The 21,273-nt window shown below is 43.3% G+C and overlaps 1 protein-coding gene across 2 annotated transcripts in view; it reads left to right on the top strand.

The window, feature by feature from the left end:
- The window catches only part of robo4 (roundabout, axon guidance receptor, homolog 4 (Drosophila)), a 39,121-nt gene extending 23,242 nt beyond the window's left edge, over positions 1 to 15,879 (top strand). Inside the window, exons 11-19 of one of the 2 annotated variants that reach the window (XM_078266417.1) lie at positions 135 to 332; positions 2,204 to 2,246; positions 2,980 to 3,092; positions 4,353 to 4,676; positions 5,965 to 6,069; positions 6,924 to 7,071; positions 10,288 to 10,545; positions 11,920 to 12,272; positions 14,450 to 15,879. In XM_078266417.1, the coding sequence (XP_078122543.1) occupies positions 135 to 332; positions 2,204 to 2,246; positions 2,980 to 3,092; positions 4,353 to 4,676; positions 5,965 to 6,069; positions 6,924 to 7,071; positions 10,288 to 10,545; positions 11,920 to 12,272; positions 14,450 to 14,631 (1,724 nt within the window). In that variant the 3' untranslated portion in view covers positions 14,632 to 15,879. Of the gene's footprint in view, positions 1 to 134; positions 333 to 2,203; positions 2,247 to 2,979; positions 3,093 to 4,352; positions 4,677 to 5,964; positions 6,070 to 6,923; positions 7,072 to 10,287; positions 10,546 to 11,916; positions 12,273 to 14,449 lie in introns of both variants that reach the window. The other variant, XM_078266416.1, reaches the window with a different exon arrangement.
- Positions 15,880 to 21,273: the final 5,394 nt, after the last annotated feature.

Raw genomic sequence — 21,273 nt, 5'->3', positions numbered from 1 at the left:
TGTGGGCTTTACAGGGTTTGATTTCTGCATTAGGACGGTGCACAGATCAAATGCAGTGTGTCCAACCACATTACAGAAGAGAAGCTATCATAACTTCATATCTGATTTCTTCTGCTTCTCTATTTGCTTCTCAGGCCCACAAATAGGCGGTCCCCCTGGGTCAGACAGCCAGATGCGGGATCTGTCCTGGGTCCTGGCCCTGCTTCAGGACCCGGTGTTGATCGGCAGCGTCGGTGCCATCCTGTGGTGCCTTCTGATGGTCGCAGCCGTGTACCTCTTCAGGCGCCACGGCAGGACAGGCCAGCTGATCCCAGGACACGGCAGGGCTAAAGGTGTGTCTCAGAATCAGTTAAAGTGACAGGCTAAAGAAACTGAATTATAGTGTTGTAATCATGATTAACTAAACATCATAATTTCTACATAACTTCATCATGTTTGTGGCCCTTCAGATAAAAGTGCTGCCCTGGTCCATCCAAACGATAAATACACAACCAAATAACACATACATATATTTATTTTTTTATTTAACCTTTATTTAACCAGGTAGGCCGATTGAGAACAAATTCTCATTTGCAACGACGACCTGGCCAAGACAAGGCATAAAATGTGCGAGACAACATGAAGTTACACGTTAAATACGCAAAATATAAACATACAAAATACAACAAAGAGTCTACGAGAAAATACAGATCAAATATAAATACTGAGTGTAGTACAGAATCTGTAAACAGTTTGTGCAAATGGAATTGTCCAAGAACATTAAACAGATATGAAACAAATATGACAGCAGTGCAGGTAAGAATGTGCCACGATGCATTGGAGCTTAAGAGATAATTAAGTGAACGTGTGCAATACTGCATCAATGATGGAAAAGAGTTAACACGTATAACTAAACATTAAGAAAGAAAAAAAGAGGCTGCATGGATTAGGGCAGGATATGCAAAAAATATTTGAGGAATGTCCAAAAATTCACACAGATTCACCGCCAACCATATGTAAAGGTGCTCCGTATCAAACAAACTGAATCTCAGTTACACCTGCAGGGGGGGCGCCACATTACTGTCTGATATATATTATTTAAAAGTAATTTATTTTTTATTTATTTTAAAGATTTTTTTTGGGCATTTTAGGCCTTTATTGACAGGACAGCTGAAGACATGAAAGGGGAGAGAGAGGGGGGAATGACATGCAGCAAAGGGCTGCAGGTCGGAGTCAAACCCACGACTGCTGCGCCGAGGAGTAAACCTCCTTTAAAATAATATATTACTGTATATCCATACATCCATTTTCATCCATCTGCCCCAGTTTAATAGGCAACCAAATGTCTATACAATATATGTAGTAGGGGGTCCCTGCTCTGTCTGTCTTTCAGCTAAGGGGTCCTTGGCCTCAAATGGTTGAAGACCCCTGCTGTAGATTAAACTAGCCAACAGTACATAAAGGAGTAAAAACGAGCACAACCTCAAACATCTACAGCAGTAAAATACTACATACTGTACACATGAATGCAGCAGGAATATTAATCCAGAAACATCAGATAGAAGAGGAAAACACTGACAGGGAACATTTTACTGCACAATATATACTTTTACTTCAAGTACTTTAATCAATTGTGCTGATAATACTTATGAACTTTTTCTTAAAGGTGCCCTACCTCACAAAACCGTTTTACTTGCATTTTTTGAAATATGTGAGGTCCATATGTGTTTGTTATATCGTGAATGTGAAAATGAACTGCTAGCTCCTCTGTCAGCTCTAGCCACTGAACAGAAATAAGCGGAGAAATCAGGCCAATTACAGAAGCTGGTCAGTCTGACGTGGTGTTGCCTTAGCTCATTACTATTCATGAGCTCGCCCAGTTGCGCTGGGTAAAGGATGCTGATAGCCAGGCTCTCATTGGCTAGCTGTTAGCCAATCAGAGTCAAGCAGCTTAGCTCATTGAATATTAATGAGAACTGGCACAAATCAAGCTGAGTCTTCCTGCAGGCTTTCTGTACCACGCTAGAATGGCTTGAAACAAGTTAACCAAGGCATTTTTTTTCCACAAAAAATGTTACAGAGCCCATGGTAGAACTGCAGACATTACCACAAAGTAATGAAATATGTGTGGCAGGGCACCTTTAAGTAAGTCAATGATCTGAATGCCTCCTTCGCTACTGTATAAAACTGTAATTGTATACTTTTGTGTATGTTTCTTTCTTAGGTTTGCACAGACCAGCCAGTGAAGATCTCATCATAAAACACAGGTAGAGTGGAAAGCATTGGCACAGCTTGGGGATTACACATATTAGGGCTGCACGATCTGAGGTAGATGTGCGAAATGCGATAACGATAAGACTTGCGATTAATAAACAGATATTAATGATTACTCAGTTCTGCATTTCTGCTGCTTTTAGTATTCTGCTAAAACACATTTCTTGTTGAATTTAAAACAAACAAAAGACTTTGTTTTATTGAACAAATTGAACATTGAATTGAATATAAAAGGCAGCACTAAAAAAAGAATGAGTTACATTATAAAGTGCAGTTTTCTGCAGATATTTTCTTTCAACTAACACAAAAAATATCTTAGTGTCTATCGCGATATGTCGCAGCCTTTCGTGATGTGTTTATTGCACCTGTTGATATTGCAATGACGATAAAAAAACGATATATTGTGCAGCCAACATTGGTTTAGTGTCAAATGCAAACACTCTATAGTCAAACGAATAAACCCCAAACTGCTAAAACTAAATGTGCTTTCATGATATTTTATGTCAGTATATTCATTTTTATTTGATACTTCTGATGCCAACCTGGGATTCACTTACACCAATGGGAAGCACAGTAGAAGCACTTTCTACAGAATCTTTGTAGTTTTAGCTTTTATAATTTGAATTCCGATGGAATTAATCGACTCATTAGTATTTGTACTAGAGAGACAATACTCAAACGTTATAAAACTTCTCAAATCCTTTCCCTGTGCTGCCTCGTCTGCAGGATGGCAGCCTCAGACTACCCGTGGGCCTCTGGAGCCTGGAGACCTTCCTTCAACCACAAGTACCAGGACTTATGGGCCCAAGGCCAGAAACACCCAGGGATCAGGGGCGCCAGTGAGTATCCATTGGTATATGAATAGTGTTCAAATGATTCCTGGCTGAATTGGTCCTCTAACACTTGGCCTTGACACACATGCTAAACTTTATATAAATGCTAGTCTGTCCAACTGAGGGTAAAATGGGTCATTCAGTTGATTTGGTTAGCTGGAGTTAGACTTTGGGGTGCGTTCACCTCTATCTCCACAGCGACAGGCTTTTGTATGATTTCAAAAGCTTAACTCATAATAAAAATCCATCTGCTTCATTGTCAGCTGTCTGAGCAATGTATAGCCTACATTTATACAAGATCAGTTGGTAACCATGGTAACACCAATGCTTATCAGCATGTGAGTGCAATTCTCCATAAGCAGTTAAAACAGAGGTAGGTGTGAGCTTGTGCCCTGCTCACTTTACATTAGTGGCCACTCCTCTCGTAATATTACTGTACAAAATGCTTTTTGTCCCTTTCTAAGTGTTTATAATAGTGATGGCCAAATGAAGCCTCAAGAAGCTTCCTGTACCATTTTCTTTATTTTCTGAGCCCACTAGATGGTGCTCTCTGTACATATAGAAAGATAAATACATCCGTAATGCACAGTGACGTGCTGCGTGACTTGTCGTCAGTCTCCAGGATTGGATTTGCCCAACCTGGGTCCGTGTAGCTGATGATGCAGGATGACATTATCAAAACTGTCCAATCAGTGAGTCCCCTGTCAGTCCAGATGACTTAATTCTCATGATTGGTTCATGATAAGCCAGTGTGAACACGGAACAGACCAGAACAAAAAAGCAACAATGTATCTTTTTCTTCTAAATGAACTGTACTAGAGATGTGAAAGACACTGACCCTTCATTTCACAATTTCTGATGAATATCCTCTGGAGTAGAGCTGCAAATATTAATCGAATAATCGATTAGTTGTCAACGATTAAATTAATCACCAACTATATTGATGATCGATTAATCAATGAGTCCTTTTTTATAAAAGAAAGTAAGAATTCTTTGACGTCAGCTTGTTAAATGTGAATATGTTCTAGTGTCTTCTCTCCTCTGTGACAGTAAACTGAATATCTTTGAGAAACAAGACATTTGAGGACGTCATCTTGGCTTTGGGAAACACTGATCCCCATTTTTCGCCATTTTCTGACATTTTGTAGACCAAACAACTAATCGTTTAATCGAGAAAATAATCAAGAGATTAATCAACAATGACAATAATGGTTAGTTGCAGCCCTACTCTGGCGTGTCAGTACATGTTTATCTGTGTTTCACCAGGCCTCCCTGTGTCCTGGAAGGAGCCCAGCTGTGTGGACTCGGCTGTCCCCATTGTGACCGACAGCTGTGGCGTTTACGGCACATTTTACGTGGACCTGATGGGCAACGGCCTCAAGACCTTCAACAGTCCTGGGCGACGCCCCAAAATGCCTCATGGTCTGGCCCACCAGCAAGGAGCTGAGACCATCCAGATATTCCCTCAGCCTGTCGCAAAGACCTCGCCCCTCAGCAGCCGGGAGGCACTACCATGGAAACAGGCCATACGCCCACAGCCCAAGATGGGTGTGCTGAGGGAGTCATGGGAAAAAAACTACAGCAAGCAAGGTGAGCAGTGGTGCAAGAATGGTAAGAATGACGGGAATAACTCTACCTCCGGCACAGTAGGTGGCACTCTGGTCAGAACGAGGCTTTTTCTTACGGTTGACCTTTGTCAAAATTACAAGCGGGGAATGGAAATGAAATCAAATGAAGATAGAAGTGGGTCTTCTTGATAGTACTTGCCATGTCAAAGTCCTCAGTGGGTTTAAAGGTTTACGGGCCCTATCTCGCACCCGGTGCAGCGCAAAGCCTCAACCCAAGTGTCTTTGCTAGTTTAAGACCGACACTGTTGTCAATTTCCCGTCCAGCGCCCGCGTCGTTTAAATAGCAAATGCACCTGCGCCCATCTGTGCACCCATGGGCGTGCTGGTCTTACAGGGAGGTGTGTTCAGGTGCATTCTGGGCGCGCTGGGCTTACAGGGAGGTGTGTTCAGGTGCATTCTGGGTGTATTGCTATCTTGAGGCAGCGGGAAGTGATCGCGCCATTGACCAACAGAAACCTGGTCTAAAGTCAATAACGCAACATTTCATTATTTTAACAGCAAGCCCACACTATGCTTGTTACACACACAGGGACGCACAGCAGCACACACACACACACACACACGCAGAAGATTACAAATACAAACATTATGGTGCAAATCCTCCATCACAACAGCAATGCTCCAAGGTCCAAACGCGCCTGGCTTTTAAAGAGAATGGGAGATGATCTCTGATTGGTTGATTGCATGTTACACCCAAAACACACCTCTGATTAATGAAGACACTAAGGTCAACCCTTTTGAACCATGCGCCCGGCGCACGGACCCTATTTTCCGCCGTCAAACTATCAAAAGTAAATTTGGACATGCCCTAAACGCACCTGCGCCAGGCGCTTCACGCCGTGCGCTCAGATCGTTAAAATAGGTCCCTAAAGCTTTTGTTGTTGCTGTTGTTTTTGGCGCCGTTGCTTCCAACTGCTCTCTTCTATTTCCGGGTCAAAAACCACTGCAGCGGAGTGGCGAGGGGCAGTTAGAAGCTACGGAGCATGTGCAGACATGTAACCCAAGCTTATCCTGGTAAAGGTGTATACATGCACGAATCCCCCGGTTACTAAAGGAGTTATCTAGGTCTGTTAACCGGGGTATGAGAAACAGGGGTATTGCCTTAACCCAGATATAATCAGGTTTTTGAACTGCATGTAAACGCACTAAAAGTCCTCCTTGTGTAGTAACGTGATGTGAAAGCAGGTAGTCATACAGCTTTGGTTATGATGTTTAATAGAATATTGGGTAACTTATTTGTTTCCCCACAGAGTTGCACGCAGTGAACAGCGTCCCCATAGTGCCGACCAGGAAGCAGGCTTTACCATCCAGTGTCTACAAACAGAGACTCAGTCACATACCGTCAGGCCGGCACGGTATGACACATCCCATTGTTCTAGTTGTCCATACACCAGCTCCTATCTCACTAATAAGACAATAAGAGAGACAGACCGCCCACATGTTTGGACTCTGAAAACTGCCCTGTAATCTTTAATTTAAAGTGTAGTTATACTTAAACAGCGTGTACTATAACACACATTTGAAATAATAGCGGTAGATATTGGAATTTAATTTCCTCAATATCTTAGTAAGTGTGTACTATTTTATTATGGCTTTTTTTTGGACGTTTTGGGGTTTTCCGTCCAGCCGTCTGTCCCATTCTTTTGAACGTGAAATCTCAGGACCTCATGGACAAAATAAATTCAGATTTGGCACAAACATCGACTCGGACCCAAGGATGAACTGAATAGATGACTATGACCTCACAAAACACTTTTTTGTCCATAACTCAAGAATTCCTACGCCAGTTATGACAACATTTCACGCAAATGTCTAATAGGATTAAAGTAGTGAGGTAGTAAAAAGTAGCAAAAAAATGTGATGACATTTTATATCCAAAAGGTGAAAGGTCACTTCACTGTGACATCATGTTGTGCAAAACCACTTTTCTGGCCGTCATTCAGCGCATTTGGTCGGATACTGAGTGTGTGACGCTAATCTTGAAACTGTGGTGATTGTTTTCTGATCTTTTCTGCTGCCGGGTTGAAGATGTGTGTGAAGCATCCAGGTTTTGCCATAAAATACACTTGTTACCTTTTATTAAATTCCTTCAAAATCTTCGTTACATATATTATATGAGTCTGGACAGACATGGATGTAAACTGCAACTTGACTGGTTGGCGGAGGCAAACAACATCTAGCTTCAACTCTGCCTATGTTTTTGTCATAGGTGGATACCCAGAGTGTGATAAAGTTGCTGGCTGCCCTCGCCTGCTGCATTACTCTGCATCTTTACACCTAGTGGACATGCTACCCCCCCCTCCACCAATGCCCATAGAGGACACCACGGACACACACAGCCTCACCTCAGATGAAGGGTAAGAGACACACGCACATATTGTTCCCTACGTACAAGATCAACTTTTAGGCTTAGTACTTTTAGGCTTAATTAGGCTGTTTGGGGCGTGAGAAAGTCATGCAGAATGAAGCACTTAGTTCAGGATACAAAGGACATTGAAAGTTCAGCCAACTGCAGCATAAAAGAAAGGTTTTCCCTTCTCACTTAACTACAAATGTCCAGTGTAAAACATAATGCAGCTGTGCAGTGGTACCGGCAGGATTCCATTTTGTAGTACGCACAAGATCCGCAACCTCTAGTCCCACTCAGCCAGAGAGTGAGCGAGCAAGAGAGAGATTGATTCATGTTTTTTTGCACTAATGTTACCGACACAACACCACAATGACACTCTGATTAGCCCACCGCACGCATTTAAAATACCAGCCAACAGGCCGGGTTTACATAATCATCACTGCAGCTCTCATACAGTAACTTATATTTATATATAGCTAGCAGAGTTCCAAGCAGCTGTCCACTGCTGCTGTGTGTCCCTGTAAGAGACACGCTGTGCACATTTACGCATGAAGGTGTTGCTTGAAAACAGCAACAGCACTGACAGACTGGACATTAAATCTCTCTGTCACGTTTGAACTCCGTCCTGAAGTTGTATGAGGAGTGCATCTGCATCCCGGCGGGTCAGGATCTGGAGCTTTCCTTTTTCTTTTTCTCCCTGCCATTGTTTTGCCGATTGTGTTCGATTGTGGTAATTGAAATTATTTATCTATAAAATAATTGCAAAAATAACCGAGATTTGCTACATGTGACTATTGCTCTGCTGTTGTTTCAGCACCATGGATAGCGACGCTGAGGGAGAGAGAGAGAGAGAGAGAGAGAGAGAGAGAGAGAGAGAGAGAGAGGGAGGGAGAGAGAGGGAGGGAGAGAGAGAGGGAGAGAGAGAGGGAGAGAGAGAGAGAGAGAGAGAGAGAGAGAGGGAGAGGGAGAGGGAGAGAGAGAGAGAGAGAAAGAGAGAGAGAGCGAGGGAGAGAGAGAGAGAGAGAGAGAGAGAGTGAGAGAGGGATGGAGAGAGAGAGAGAGAGAGAGAGAGGAGAGAGAGAGAGAGAGGGAGGGAGAGAGAGGGAGGGAGAGGGAGAGAGAGAGAGAGAGAGAGAGAGAGAGAGAGAGAGAGAGAGAGAGAGAGAGAGAGAGAGAGAGAGAGAGAGAGAGAGAGAGAGAGAGAGAGAGAGAGAGAGAGAGGGAGGGAGAGAGAGAGAGAGAGAGGGAGAGAGAGAGAGAGAGAGAGAGAGAGAGAGAGAGAGAGAGAGAGAGAGGGAGAGAGAGAGAGAGAGAGAGAGAGACAGAGAGAGAGAGAGAGGGAGAGAGAGAGACAGAGAGAGAGAGAGAGAGAGAGAGAGAGAGAGAGAGGCAGAGAGAGAGAGAGAGGGAGAGAGAGCGAGAGAGGGAGGGAGAGAGAGAGAAAGAGAGAGAGAGACAGGGAGGGAGAGAGAGAGAGAGAGAGAGAGAGAACCAAAACCCCCTTGGTTTCTTAATTAATTGGAAGGAATTGACCACACAGACAAAGAGAGATGCAGGGTGCAGTGTTAAGGTTGTTCAATATTGTATTTCAGTCACAAAAGTCTTTTTCCGATCAAGTAGTCACAGGAACGTAGTTCTAGGAACAGTCCACTTCTAAACAGTTCTACTAACTACTGTCCACCAAAACCGATTTTGCCATTTGTGTTCCCACTGGCCAAGGGGCCATAGGAACTGGTAGGAGGGGTAAGGGAGTGACGCAAGCACGGCAACGGTCTTTATAGCGTCGTCACTTTACTTTAGCGCCACATACACCAACAAAACAGCATGGAGGAGGCCATCGGAATGTTCCTGTTGTGCCTTGCCGCGAGCCTCATAACGGAGTTTGAACGGCGGCGTTTAAAGACTAGGCTGGAGAATTTCCCGAAGATTTTAAATTCTTGTGGATCCTTCCAGGTCCCTCTGCACCTCCTCGGTGGCGTACATGGCCAGCAGCGCCTGCAACTCCACATCAGTCCACTTTTCAGAGTTCAGCATTCCGTCCGTTCTCGTAGTAATTCACGTAGTCAAGTAATGCAAGTAGCCAATGTTTTGCTAACGCAGACGGCATGGCTTTTACAAATGGCGCGCTGCAAGGGCCGGGTTGACAGTGGGCGTGACTTGTATGATCATGTATGTACGACCCTTCACACTTTAATTAACAAACACAGCACAAAAAAAAGGTAAAATGTTCACTTTGATTTCCAGAAAGCGTTGGACTCTATTTGGCACGAAAGGCTCTTTCACAGACTTCTACATTGTGGTATAGGGGGCAACGTGTATGATCTGGTTAAATCAGTGTATTTTGAAAATATGTGTGCTGTTCAAATTGGAGACAAACTAATGCAATTTAAGTCAGACTTTTTTTATAATGTCTATACAAATGAACTTAGAGAACGTAGAGCTGGATCATTGTGCTGCTCCTGGCCCTCTCCCTCCTGGGTTGGTTTCAGTCGGCCTGTGGACAGCGGTGCTATCCATGGCGCTGGAACACCATGTCGATACAGTTCAAGTCAAGTCAACTTTATTGTCAATTTCTTTGTTTTGACTGACCAAGCTAAGGTGATGCAATGTCATCCTAAGTATGAATGTGTGTGTATGTATGTATAGGTGTATGTGAGTATATACAGTATATATAAGTACAAGCAAATGTGTGTGTATGTATTTACATGTGTATGTATGTGCATATATATATATATATATAATTTTTTCTGTGACCTCTGACGTACTGTCCTTGTGTTTATGTGTGTTGTATTGGTATTTGCTTTGTTTTCTTGGTAATTAAAATATCATTAACTTTATTGACAATTCTGCAATATGTGCCAGACATACAGAGCAATTGAAAATAAGTTTCTCTCTGACCCACGGTGCAATAAGGACACGTACAACAAGTATAATATAAAAGATAAGTAATATATACAAATAAAGATAAAAAAAGATAAGTAATGTGTACAATACAGTAATACATACTAAATAGTGCAAATGTAATGCAAAACCAAACAGTTATCAAAAGTTATTGAACTCGTGCAATATAAAAAGGAAGAGTTCCTGAGTTCAGCAGCGAGGTGCAGAGTTATAGAGAATCTCTAACATTTTAGTCATTTTTACATGAATGATTCTCATAATTTAGGAGGTCGGCCAAAAACGAAAAGAAGTCTCACATGCCTGTCTCTTGCATTTTCCTCAGCTCCAGTCGTTCTACAAAGCTAACAGTGGACATGGGCTCTCTTCAGTCAGTGTGTGCTGCGTCAAATCACCGCGGGCAACCGGGACCCAAAACCACCACCACCACCACCACCACCAACAGCAGCAGCAGCTTTCCCTCCTACAGCCACCCGTCTGCTACATCATATTCCATGTCGATGGACGAGGAACAGGACGGCACGCTGACAGCACAGGAAGCCAACCAGTATCTGGAGCTCTGCCCCAAACCGGAGAGATGCAGGTAGAGCTTTTACTCAGTGGGACCTGGCTGGCTGGCAGATCCTGTGTTTTAGAAGAAAGATGCTAACATTAATACAACAATTTGTTCTTCTCCTGCCAGTTTATTTGATAGCATGTGGAGGATTTCTCTGCGGCCGATTGAATCAATGAATTTTCAGGGAGACCGAGATGCATTAATAAGACCTATATTAAAAAGAGTTATTCCACAGAGCAACTAACTTCACATACAGAGAATGTTCTGTATACAAGTCATCCTCCCTTCTCTCCTCCAATCAAAAGCTTTGGCAGACATGCAGCCAGGCTATATCAGATGATATGATGAGATCAGATAATATCTCTTTAAGCTCAGGAGCTGGTCTGTTCTGAGAAGGTGAACTGACATTGATGTGTTTACTCGGACATGGTCATGGTCTGGAAAGTCACTGACCAATGGGTCACACCATGATTCATACAGATCATTTATATTAAAGCATATTGTCGCTGTTGAGTGAAAACCCCTGTATGTCTAAAACCGTTGTTTTTCAGGAAATGAAAAAAAGGCTAATTTGAAAACATTTTATTGAGCAATTTACCTCAGATAAAGTCAGACTAAATCGCCTCGTCAATATTTATTAAACCCACAGACAGACCAATAGCATTGATTTATGAAAAAAATTTAAATCACGAAATATGGATAATAGGATGAAATGAAGTCTGTATGCTTTTAAATATATTTATTTATACCGTTCAATGTTGTGTGGACTGCACGTGACATCTGAAAGGTGATATGAGGGGCCCGAGTGGTGAGGACTTATGGGAAATATCTTGGCATGACACTATGATATCGGATGTCATGAGAACTAATATTCTTCTAGTTTGGTTATTATGTTTCGTGCGAAGGAGAGCTGAAAAACAAGAAATGTAATCTTCACCTATGACCTCTTGGGGGGGCCTAACATACACCAGAGACCACCAAAGTGTGAGACTCTAAGTGTTGTGATTACGTGATTGACAGAGGGGTTCTCCAGATGTGAGGTCAAAACGGTATAAAGGAGTCTGTTAACTTAGTGTTGAGTGAGAAGATTGTCTGTGTGTAAGACTCTCCCACTCATTTAATCTAAAGACATAGGACTCTGTCATCTATGAAGTCGTCTCCATCAATTTCCAGATATCAGTGGAGATAAATGATTTCTGCCTGATATTACTGTAAAGTACTTTTTTATTTTTGTATTTTAAAGTACATAGTTTTTGAAGGAGACATGCATTTTTTTTTTTATTTGGGAATTGAGATCCATTTCCACTCATGCAATGAGCCCTTCACATGAGAGATATTAAAGTACATATCTGTTACTATTTTCTAAAGCAGAAGTCATCTGACACCCCTCTCTGTCAGCAGTGCCCTGCCTCAGCAGCGTCCGTCCCTGTCCGTCCCTTTCCTCCCACCCGTGGGCTACATCCGTTGGCCGGGCTGCTCCACTCAGCTGGAGGATGATCCCGCCCCCGCGGAGCCTGAGGCCCCACCGATTGGCCTGCGCCGCGCCCGCTTCCAGAGCACGCCCTCCTCCTGCTACAGCGAGTGGGACAGCTCCCTGTGGAACACCTGGAGCTCGGTCACGGACAGCAACGTGGCCAGCGCTCGCTCCAGCCTCATCAGCTCGGTGGACAGCTGCTACACCAGCGACAGCGCACACTTCGCCCGCCTGCTGGCGGCGGCAGCGGCCGAGAGCATGAGCGGAGCCTCTCTGTCAGGTACAGTAAGCAGAGCAGGAAACACTTCTGGGTTACTAAGCTATGCTCATTACAAACACACAATAGTTCCTCAACATGTGCTGCTCAGTCTGGAAAACCCAATCAATCAGATGTGATAATTTGTTAACAAGACATTGGTTCCCAGCCTTTTACACTGCATATGTCTACCAATTATGACCATTTGAACTAATGTTTTATTTGATTACAATCACTTTTAGAGGTAAAATCATTCAGTAAGTCACAAGAAAACAAAACCAAGTTAAACTGAATTTGCATCAGCAGAGACATAGTTTTTTTCTGCTTGTCTATTCCACAGTCATCTGGTCAAACATTAGATTTATCTTGCACTGGTTGGGAACCATTGCTTTTACACAATGTGTTATTTGATTGACTCAAAAACAATAACTAACACATGTCAAATCTCCTCCTCAAACAGGGGATCCTGGCCTGTGGTGTTTGTTGCATTTCTCCACTAGATGGAGCCTTCCATCTACCAATGATCCAAACTGGTAGCATGCAGCCCTTGTGGGCAGTCTAACCCCATACAGGAAATCTGTCAAGCAGAACCATGGAACTCATGACACAAGTTAGTTTTGAGTGTCATTGTGATGGTTAAGATTCATAATCAATGTACGGAAGACAATAGGCTTTTGGAAGATAGTACCCCCCCGTAACCCACGTGCCTTACTAGGTTTTCCTTCACTGTACAGTACGTCAATGGTGGTGCGTGCGTCTGTTGTTGTAAGGGACAGGTTCAGACCTGGCATTAACATGCATCTTGAGTGATCCAATCACAAGTGGCCAGCTCTAGGTACATGACTTCACAGCTGGCATTAGAATGCGTCTCGAGGGACCACTTGTAAACAGTTCTCTCTGCCACTCTATATGCATATAAACACGAACATCGATTCCTTTTTTAAAGACCAAATCTGTTGTGTTTAACCGGCGGGAGGCAGCAATACCAGAAATGAAATGAAGAAATCAAAACAGTACCAACTGGGTCTAGTCCTCGACGTGTTCCAGGCAAACCAAATGTCCCAACATGTTTGACACACTGGTAATATACATAGACTGTGGTCATATATATATGGACTTTTTGAAGTTTTCAGACGTCGGAGACAAAGCGATTTGAGAACGCTGTGCTTCTGCTTACGCAGAGGACGTCAGTTGACTGGGTGGTCCTTAATATGGCCCAGGACACATACGCGTACACACTGCTAAAATAATGTGGTCATATGCGGCCCAGGCCACCTCCGGATGTGGTCTGAGTGATCAGATCTCAATGCGTCCTGGATGCGTTCACACCTGTCCTCAGAGCTGTACACTTGTGATCGGATCACCCAAGATGCATGTAATACCAGGTCTGATCAGGGCCAAAGACATTATGTCTAATATCTAAGGTGTCATCAGGCAATTACTTAGGACCTTTCAGCTAATTGAACCTCCAGATGAGACCAATGAGTGCATTGTGTGTTGAGTTCTGTGTGTTCTGCTTATGGTCTTATATTGAATGAGCTGTAACCTGGGGTTGCTGGTCATCCAAAAGATGTTATTGCAAATGTCCAGAGGGTTGCATCAATATTTATCAATAGATCTTTGTCCCAGTCTGTGGTGGGGACAGTTAATATTCTTATTAAATACAAGTCGACCGACAAGAACCGTTTTACATTTGCCATTTAACTATCCACACTAAGGTTAAGTGTGCTTGAAGGATAATCGTATAAAGAAACAGTGGAGCAGCAGGAACAGCTGGTTTCAGATGGGGACACACTGCAAAATGCGTTTTCACACATGGATTGGCAGAGGCTCTGTTGCTTGAACCCTTCAGCTTAAAATAAACTATTATTATTCCTGGACGGCTACATTTCTTGAGGTCTTTGAAATGCAATAGTACCTTCAGAATCCAGAACGTGGCTGTGGTGAATCGGCAATGTTTGTTTTGGTGCCTCGGACATATTAGAATAGTTTTATTTCCAGTGATGGACAGCTGCTTCAAAGAAGCTTGTAAATGAGCTTTTTCCTCCGAGAATCAGCGTGAAGGGGTTCTACTCCAAGGTCTTGAAATGTTTACTTTTTCTGTTCCCTTCCCTTCTCAGGCAAAGAGCGTTCTGTTTCAACATAATCTCTCCACTCTGTATTGAAATGCATGTCAACATGTCGTCCTTCTCTGTGTTTAGACTTCTCTCCGCCCGCCTCGCCCCTCAGCGCCTTGTATCCATCGTTTGGTGCGGAAGGCGACCCGTTCTGCGAGCTGGAGCCCGTCCCTGCGTGGGACTGGAGCATGGCCTGGGTGGAGGAAATGGAGGCTCAGTACAGAGCACACTATCCCGGCAGAAACAGCAAACCCTTTGACACTTAGGGACTCTGCCAGGGGAGTAAAAAGATAAGACCGAACTTTAGAAAAGACCTCACAGCAATGTCAGAACTGCACAGACAAGAAGAAGGGGCGGACGTCATACTGCTTCCCTCTTTTTGAGAGCGCTGGAATTTTTAAGGTCTAAATAATTCAGGGTTTGATGTGTAGCGTCAATAATAGATACATATCTGGATTTTAAAATAGAATTGGAGCCTTGATGTTTGAGACACCTCTGCTAGACGGCTGTTATTTTGTTTGTTAATAGTTACCCAGTTTACCTCAGGGCAGTCCGGCTACTATTTAGCATCCTTAAAATGACTTCCACTGAGTTTCTAAAGTTTTCTTTTCCTCTCTTTATCCTGTCCATTCATTAGAGGATGGGATAATGAGATACTTCTCACCTAGTGTGTTTTGAAAAGGCCAGAAAGACACAAAGACAGGATGCCAGACAGTTAGAAAGCAGTCATTAGGCAGAAGAAATAAGCCACTGGAGTTTTCCTCACAGCACACGGTTGTTTCTTATTTTCATGTTTGCTGTAAGACTTTATTAGGTTTTTTGGTTCTCCCAAACAGGGAGGGATTTTGTACAGACTGCTTTACTGATCAAGTGTATATATTCAGAATATTCAACAAATGTTATTTAAAAAAAAATGTAAAACACATTCCAAATCGTTTTCTCTCTTCCTCCAGTTATTTTGGTGATTTCTTACATTCTGGGATTTCTTTTATATTTTAAGAATTTTTTTTTTACTTTATACCCTCTGTTCATTTTTTAAAAATTGTTACACACAGTTTGCATCAGACAGAACATTCTGTAAGAGAATAGCAAAAGTAGAAAGTTATTTTGTTAACAATTAATTGAACTAACTTGACCTTTAAATATCTTTAATTGTAGAAAGCATTCAACAAAAAAGTATTGTGAGAGTGCTGTACGCACGGATTAGTCTTTGATGATTTACTAATGGCAGTAGAATCAAGGTTTTACATTGTATAAGAATTTGCATTGTATTTTGTTCACACTACAGATGTGTTTTATAGTTTGGAATAAAATCGTTTAATTAATAGAAATCAAGTGTGACATCTTGCAAGGACTTTACATGTGGAATGTGTCCTAGCTGAGCGCTGTTTCATGTTGCATTTTGTACGCAACGTTTGACTGGAGCTACATTTATTTCCCCTTGTGACATTAAAGTTGTGTTTTACGTCATTGTCCCAAATAAAAAAAAACGAACATATCATACACACTTCAAATGATTGTGGGACTACATTTTATTTTGAAATATCTACCATACAGGATGTATTCACAGTTTCTGAAACTGTGTTTCAGTTTGCCATGGGAGTCTGTGGATGAAGTAAAGTGAGCTTTGGTGCGTAACTTTTTGATATTAATGAACGTCCGTTACATTCAAGCCATTACCAAATGAGTTGCTACAAAGCTAATTAAGACTATCAGCTCCACACAACTCTCTCTGGATTTCTCAGTGTGACTATGTTCAGAAGATTGTGGCGTCCGGCGACTTTCCTGCGCAGAAACTCGAGTGATGCGTTTTACATCCGAATCAGAAAGGAGAAGAGCAGCGTTCAGCTTTGGAGACGAAGAGGACATTACAATTACAAGATAATGACCTCTTCTGACGAGTCATCATGTTCTTTTAATCCTCCATGTCAGCAACTGTGTGGAGGAGGGGGTGGGGGTGCGAACAGCTATGGCCGGGAACTGAATTCAATACTTTTTAGGCCTGACCAAGTATTGAGTATCGAAAAATGCCTCGTTATTCAATAACACATTTCAAAACCTAAGGAGTACATTTCATTAACGTCAGTGAGCCAATCCAACATCGATCTCATAATGGAGTTAGATGCCGTAGAGACACGCAGGAAAAACTACGTTATATAGAGACGGGGCTCACGTGTGAAAATGTACCCAAAAGTGAAAGACATTGTGAAGGTGTAAAAAGTACACACAACCGTATTATAAGTTAGCTTAGCGCTCACAAAAATAGCTTCTGTTCATGTGTACTGTATAATTTGTCCATCTGTTTTCAACTTTGTAATAAAAGTTACTCTGATTCACAGAGAACTAGGGCTGGGTACCGAATTCAATACTTTTTAGGCACCGACCAAGTATCGAGTATCGAAAAATGCCTCGTCATTCAATACCACATTTCAATACCTAAGGAGTCAATCTCATTAGCATCAGTGAGCCAATCAGCAAGCAGCATGCTTCTACCAAGATCTACTAATGTTTGTGATTGATTGGCTGTCTAACGGTACATACATGTCGTAGAGACACGCAGGAAAAACTCTACGTCATACAGAGGCGGGGCTCACGTAGTAGGAAATGAAAAATAAATAAAAAGACTTGTGCAGTAATGTGTAATGTCGTAATTTCTTTTTGTTTTATAAAATTGATATCGAACAAAGTTCAGGAACCGTTGTCGAAGTCACGGTACTGGTATCAGTACTGGTATCGATATAACACAGAAGGCTTGTATCATGTGGACGCGCCCACAGTGTTGTTGTTATTACTTAGAATTCCTCATGGGGGGAGACAGAAACTACGCACTATAGCTTTAAGAAAGAGAGGTATGTTTGCCTTACACAGTGGCCTGTGGGCAGGATTGAGTTGACCCCTGCTGTTCCTCAGGGCTATATAGAGCAGGAAGGTGATGTTTACAGCTCATCTGTTTGGCTTGGTTACCCAAGATCAACACTGCTGCTGTCTCTGATAATGGCTGCTAATTACAAACCCGTTGGACAGAATAATTAAACCTTAATCTATGTTTGTGTTTATGCAGAGACAGGGAGTGTGATTTTTAACTGTGAGGGATCGTGTGAAAGATTCAGTGTTGTTTCTGCCTGAGTTGAGTATTAAGGAGGAAAAGCTGTGAGACCCAGCAGATAATGTGTACTGTATCTAATCTAATATGATTCTAACAATGACTTTGTGTTCAGGATGAGCTGCAAAGCACAACACGCTCTTTCAAAGTCATCCGTCTCTTGTATCTGGGTTGCTTGGGTCAAATATGACGGGGAATGTTGAGCTGAGAAGTGTGTTTCATGTATACAGCCGGGCCAGGATCAGAATTTATGTGCGGAGTATTACAGTTTTTTACGATTGTTTACACACTAAAATAAAAATGTCCACACAATTTGCAAAATTCTACTCCAATGAGCAAAACACCTCCACAGATTTGCACAACATTACACACAATGTCTGCTTCACCCTTTTTGCAAAACATTACACACAGTGATTTGTGAAACTCTACACACATTTCACACCTTAGACACAGATAAGGATTGTGAGGTTACTTCCTCGTCATTACAAGCCCCGGACTGCCAATGACCACACTAATGAACCAATTGGATAATCACATCCACCAGGTGGGGAAGCACACATGTGCTAATTTGAAAACGCAGCACTCAGGTGTGTTATAAAAAGCAGCAGGTGAGTTCACCTTTCTTCACCTGTCTTCAACAAAAATGGAAGGAGCTAGAAGAAGAAGAAGAAGAAGAAGAAGAAGAAGAAGAAGAAGAAGAGTGAGAATGAGAGGGGGAGCTCAAAGAGGAGAAGAAGGAGATAGAGGAAGAGGCCTAGGAAGAGGAGAAGGAGGTAGAGGAGGAGGCACAGGTAGAGGAAGAGGAGAAGGAGGTAGAGGAGGAGGCACAGGTAGAGGAAGAGGAGAAGGAGGTAGAGGAAGAGGAGAAGGCGGTAGAGGAGGAGGCCCAGGTAGAGGAAGAGGAGAAGGAGGTAGAGGAAGAGGCCTAGGTAGAGGAAGAGGAGAAGGAGGTAGAGGAAGAGGCCTAGGTAGAGGAAGAGGAGAAGGAGGTAGAGGAAGAGGCCTAGGTAGAGGAAGAGGAGAAGGAGGTAGAGGAGGAGGCCCAGGTAGAGGAAGAGGAGAAGGAGGTAGAGGAGGTAGCCCAGGTAGAGGAAGAGGAGAAGAAGGAGATAGAGGAAGAGGCCTAGGTAGAGGAAGAGGAGAAGGAGGTAGAGGAGGAGGCACAGGTAGAGGAAGAGGAGAAGGCGGTAGAGGAGGAGGCCCAGGTAGAGGAAGAGGAGAAGGAGGTAGAGGAGGAGAAGGAGGTAGAGGAAGAGGTCTAGGTAGAGGAAGAGGAGAAGGAGGTAGAGGAGGAGGCACAGGTAGAGGAAGAGGAGAAGGCGGTAGAGGAGGAGGCCCAGGTAGAGGAAGAGGAGAAGGAGGTAGAGGAGGAGAAGGAGGTAGAGGAAGAGGCCTAGGTAGAGGAAGAGGAGAAGGAGGTAGAGGAAGAGGCCTAGGTAGAGGAAGAGGAGAAGGAGGTAGAGGAAGAGGCCTAGGTAGAGGAAGATGAGAAGGAGGTAGAGGAAGGGGCCTAGGTAGAGGAAGAGGAGAAGGAGGTAGAGGAGGAGGCCCAGGTAGAGGAAGAGGAGAAGGAGGTAGAGGAGGTAGCCCAGGTAGAGGAAGAGGAGAAGAAGGAGATAGAGGAAGAGGCCTAGGTAGAGGAAGAGGAGAAGGAGGTAGAGGAAGAGGTCTAGGTAGAGGAAGAGGAGAAGGAGGTAGAGGAGGAGGCACAGGTAGAGGAAGAGGAGAAGGCGGTAGAGGAGGAGGCCCAGGTAGAGGAAGAGGAGAAGAAGGAGATAGAGGAAGAGGCCTAGGTAGAGGAAGAGGAGAAGGAGGTAGAGGAAGAGGAGAAGGAGGTAGAGGAAGAGGCCTAGGTAGAGGAAGAGGAGAAGGAGGTAGAGGAAGAGGCCTAGGTAGAGGAAGAGGAGAAGGAGGTAGAGGAAGAGGCCTAGGTAGAGGAAGAGGAGAAGGAGGTAGAGGAGGAGGCCCAGGTAGAGGAAGAGGAGGAGGTAGAGGAGGTAGCCCAGGTAGAGGAAGAGGAGAAGAAGGAGATAGAGGAAGAGGCCTAGGTAGAGGAAGAGGAGAAGGAGGTAGAGGAAGAGGCCTAGGTAGAGGAAGAGGAGAAGGAGGTAGAGGAGGAGGCCCAGGTAGAGGAAGAGGAGAAGGAGGTAGAGGAGGAGGCCCAGGTAGAGGAAGAGGAGGAGGTAGAGGAGGTAGCCCAGGTAGAGGAAGAGGAGAAGAAGGAGATAGAGGAAGAGGCCTAGGTAGAGGAAGAGGTAGAGAAGGACTTGAAGAGTTGATAGAACCTGAACAAAGAAGACGAGGACCACATTTGACTCAAGAAATCCGTGCGACCCTTATTGACCGTGTTCTCAACCACGGACTGACACTGATGGAAGCTGGACGAAGAGTTCTCAGCAGAAACACTGTTGCGTCAGTAATTCGGACATTTCATCGAGAAAAGAGGTAAGTTAACCACACAGTACATTGAAACTGAAGCCTGCTGTACTTATCATCAATATTGTTTACTGTGACATTTGACAGTAGGCTGCATGGGTGTTTTTTTTTTATATATCTTTGTTACATAGGATTGAGGGTCGAGGACACCAAGGTGGAAGGGGCCCTATGTTCACTCTTGCACAAGAGGCCGCCATTGTGAACATGGTTTTGACCAATAATTGTATCAGGCTGCGAGAAATCCAAGCCAATATCATCAATGATGACCATATTTTCAATAACATCCAACGAGTCTCTCTGTCGACATTAGGTCGAATCCTCAAGAAAAATGAAATATACATGAAGCAACTGTATCGGGTACCATTTGACAGAAATTCAGAGAGCAAAACATCTGCGCAATGAGTATGTGGAGGTATGTATTGTTCATTTTACTATGGTGTGGTATTGTGCACTGCTCATAATGTTCTGGCACAATGAAAATACTGTTCAATAGATATTGAATAGCATCCTATTGTCTTTTACTGGGTTTCAGAGAGTCTTGCAAATGGATGTTGCAGAAATTCAAGATGAATTTATATGTGGATGAGGCTGGATTTAACCTTGTGAAAACAAGAAGAGGGAGAAATGTAATTGGACACAGGGCAATCACCAATGTGCCAGGGCAGCGAGGGGGTAACATCACCCTTTGCGCTGCTATTACACAAAATGGGGTCCTCCACCACCATGCAAATCTGGGACCCTATAATGCAAATCTAATACTTTCATTTCTTGACAGATTGCACGAGATTGTCACAGCATTAAACCAAGTGGACCAGATGCGGTACATTGTCGTTTGGGACAATGACTCATTCCATCGGGCTGCTCTGGTCCAGAATTGGTTCCATGAGCACCCTGAATTTGAAGTCTTATACTTTCCCCCATACTCCCCCTTCCTGAATCCAATAGAAGAGGTTTTTTTTTTTCTTTTTTTTTCAGCATGGCGGTGGAAGGTATACGACTTGCGGCCCTATGACAGTTCATTCATTGCCCCTCGTTCAGGCCATGGAGCAGGCCTGTGATCATATCGAAGCAGCTTCTGTGCAGGGCTGGATTCATCACACGAGGCGATTCTTCCAACGGTGCCTTGCCAATGAAGACATGGCCTGTGATGTGGATGAAATCTTATGGCCTGATCCAGCCAGACGGAGAGAAGATGAATAGTTACAGTATTCTTGTTGCTTTTACAGTAGTTTTTCTTCAGAGTCAAAGTGTATGTACTTCATGCAGTCATTTTTATTTGTCTATAGAGTTTGTTTCATTGTTGGTTGATTACTGTAACTGATTATGGTAAGAAATACTAAGTATTGAAATAAATACTTGAAATATTCAG

Source organism: Sander vitreus, chromosome 13, assembly GCF_031162955.1.
Source record: "Sander vitreus isolate 19-12246 chromosome 13, sanVit1, whole genome shotgun sequence".
Taxonomy (NCBI): Eukaryota; Metazoa; Chordata; class Actinopteri; order Perciformes; family Percidae; genus Sander; species Sander vitreus.
The sequence above is the reverse complement of the archived record's forward strand: the minus strand, read 5'-3'. Positions and strand labels throughout refer to the sequence as shown.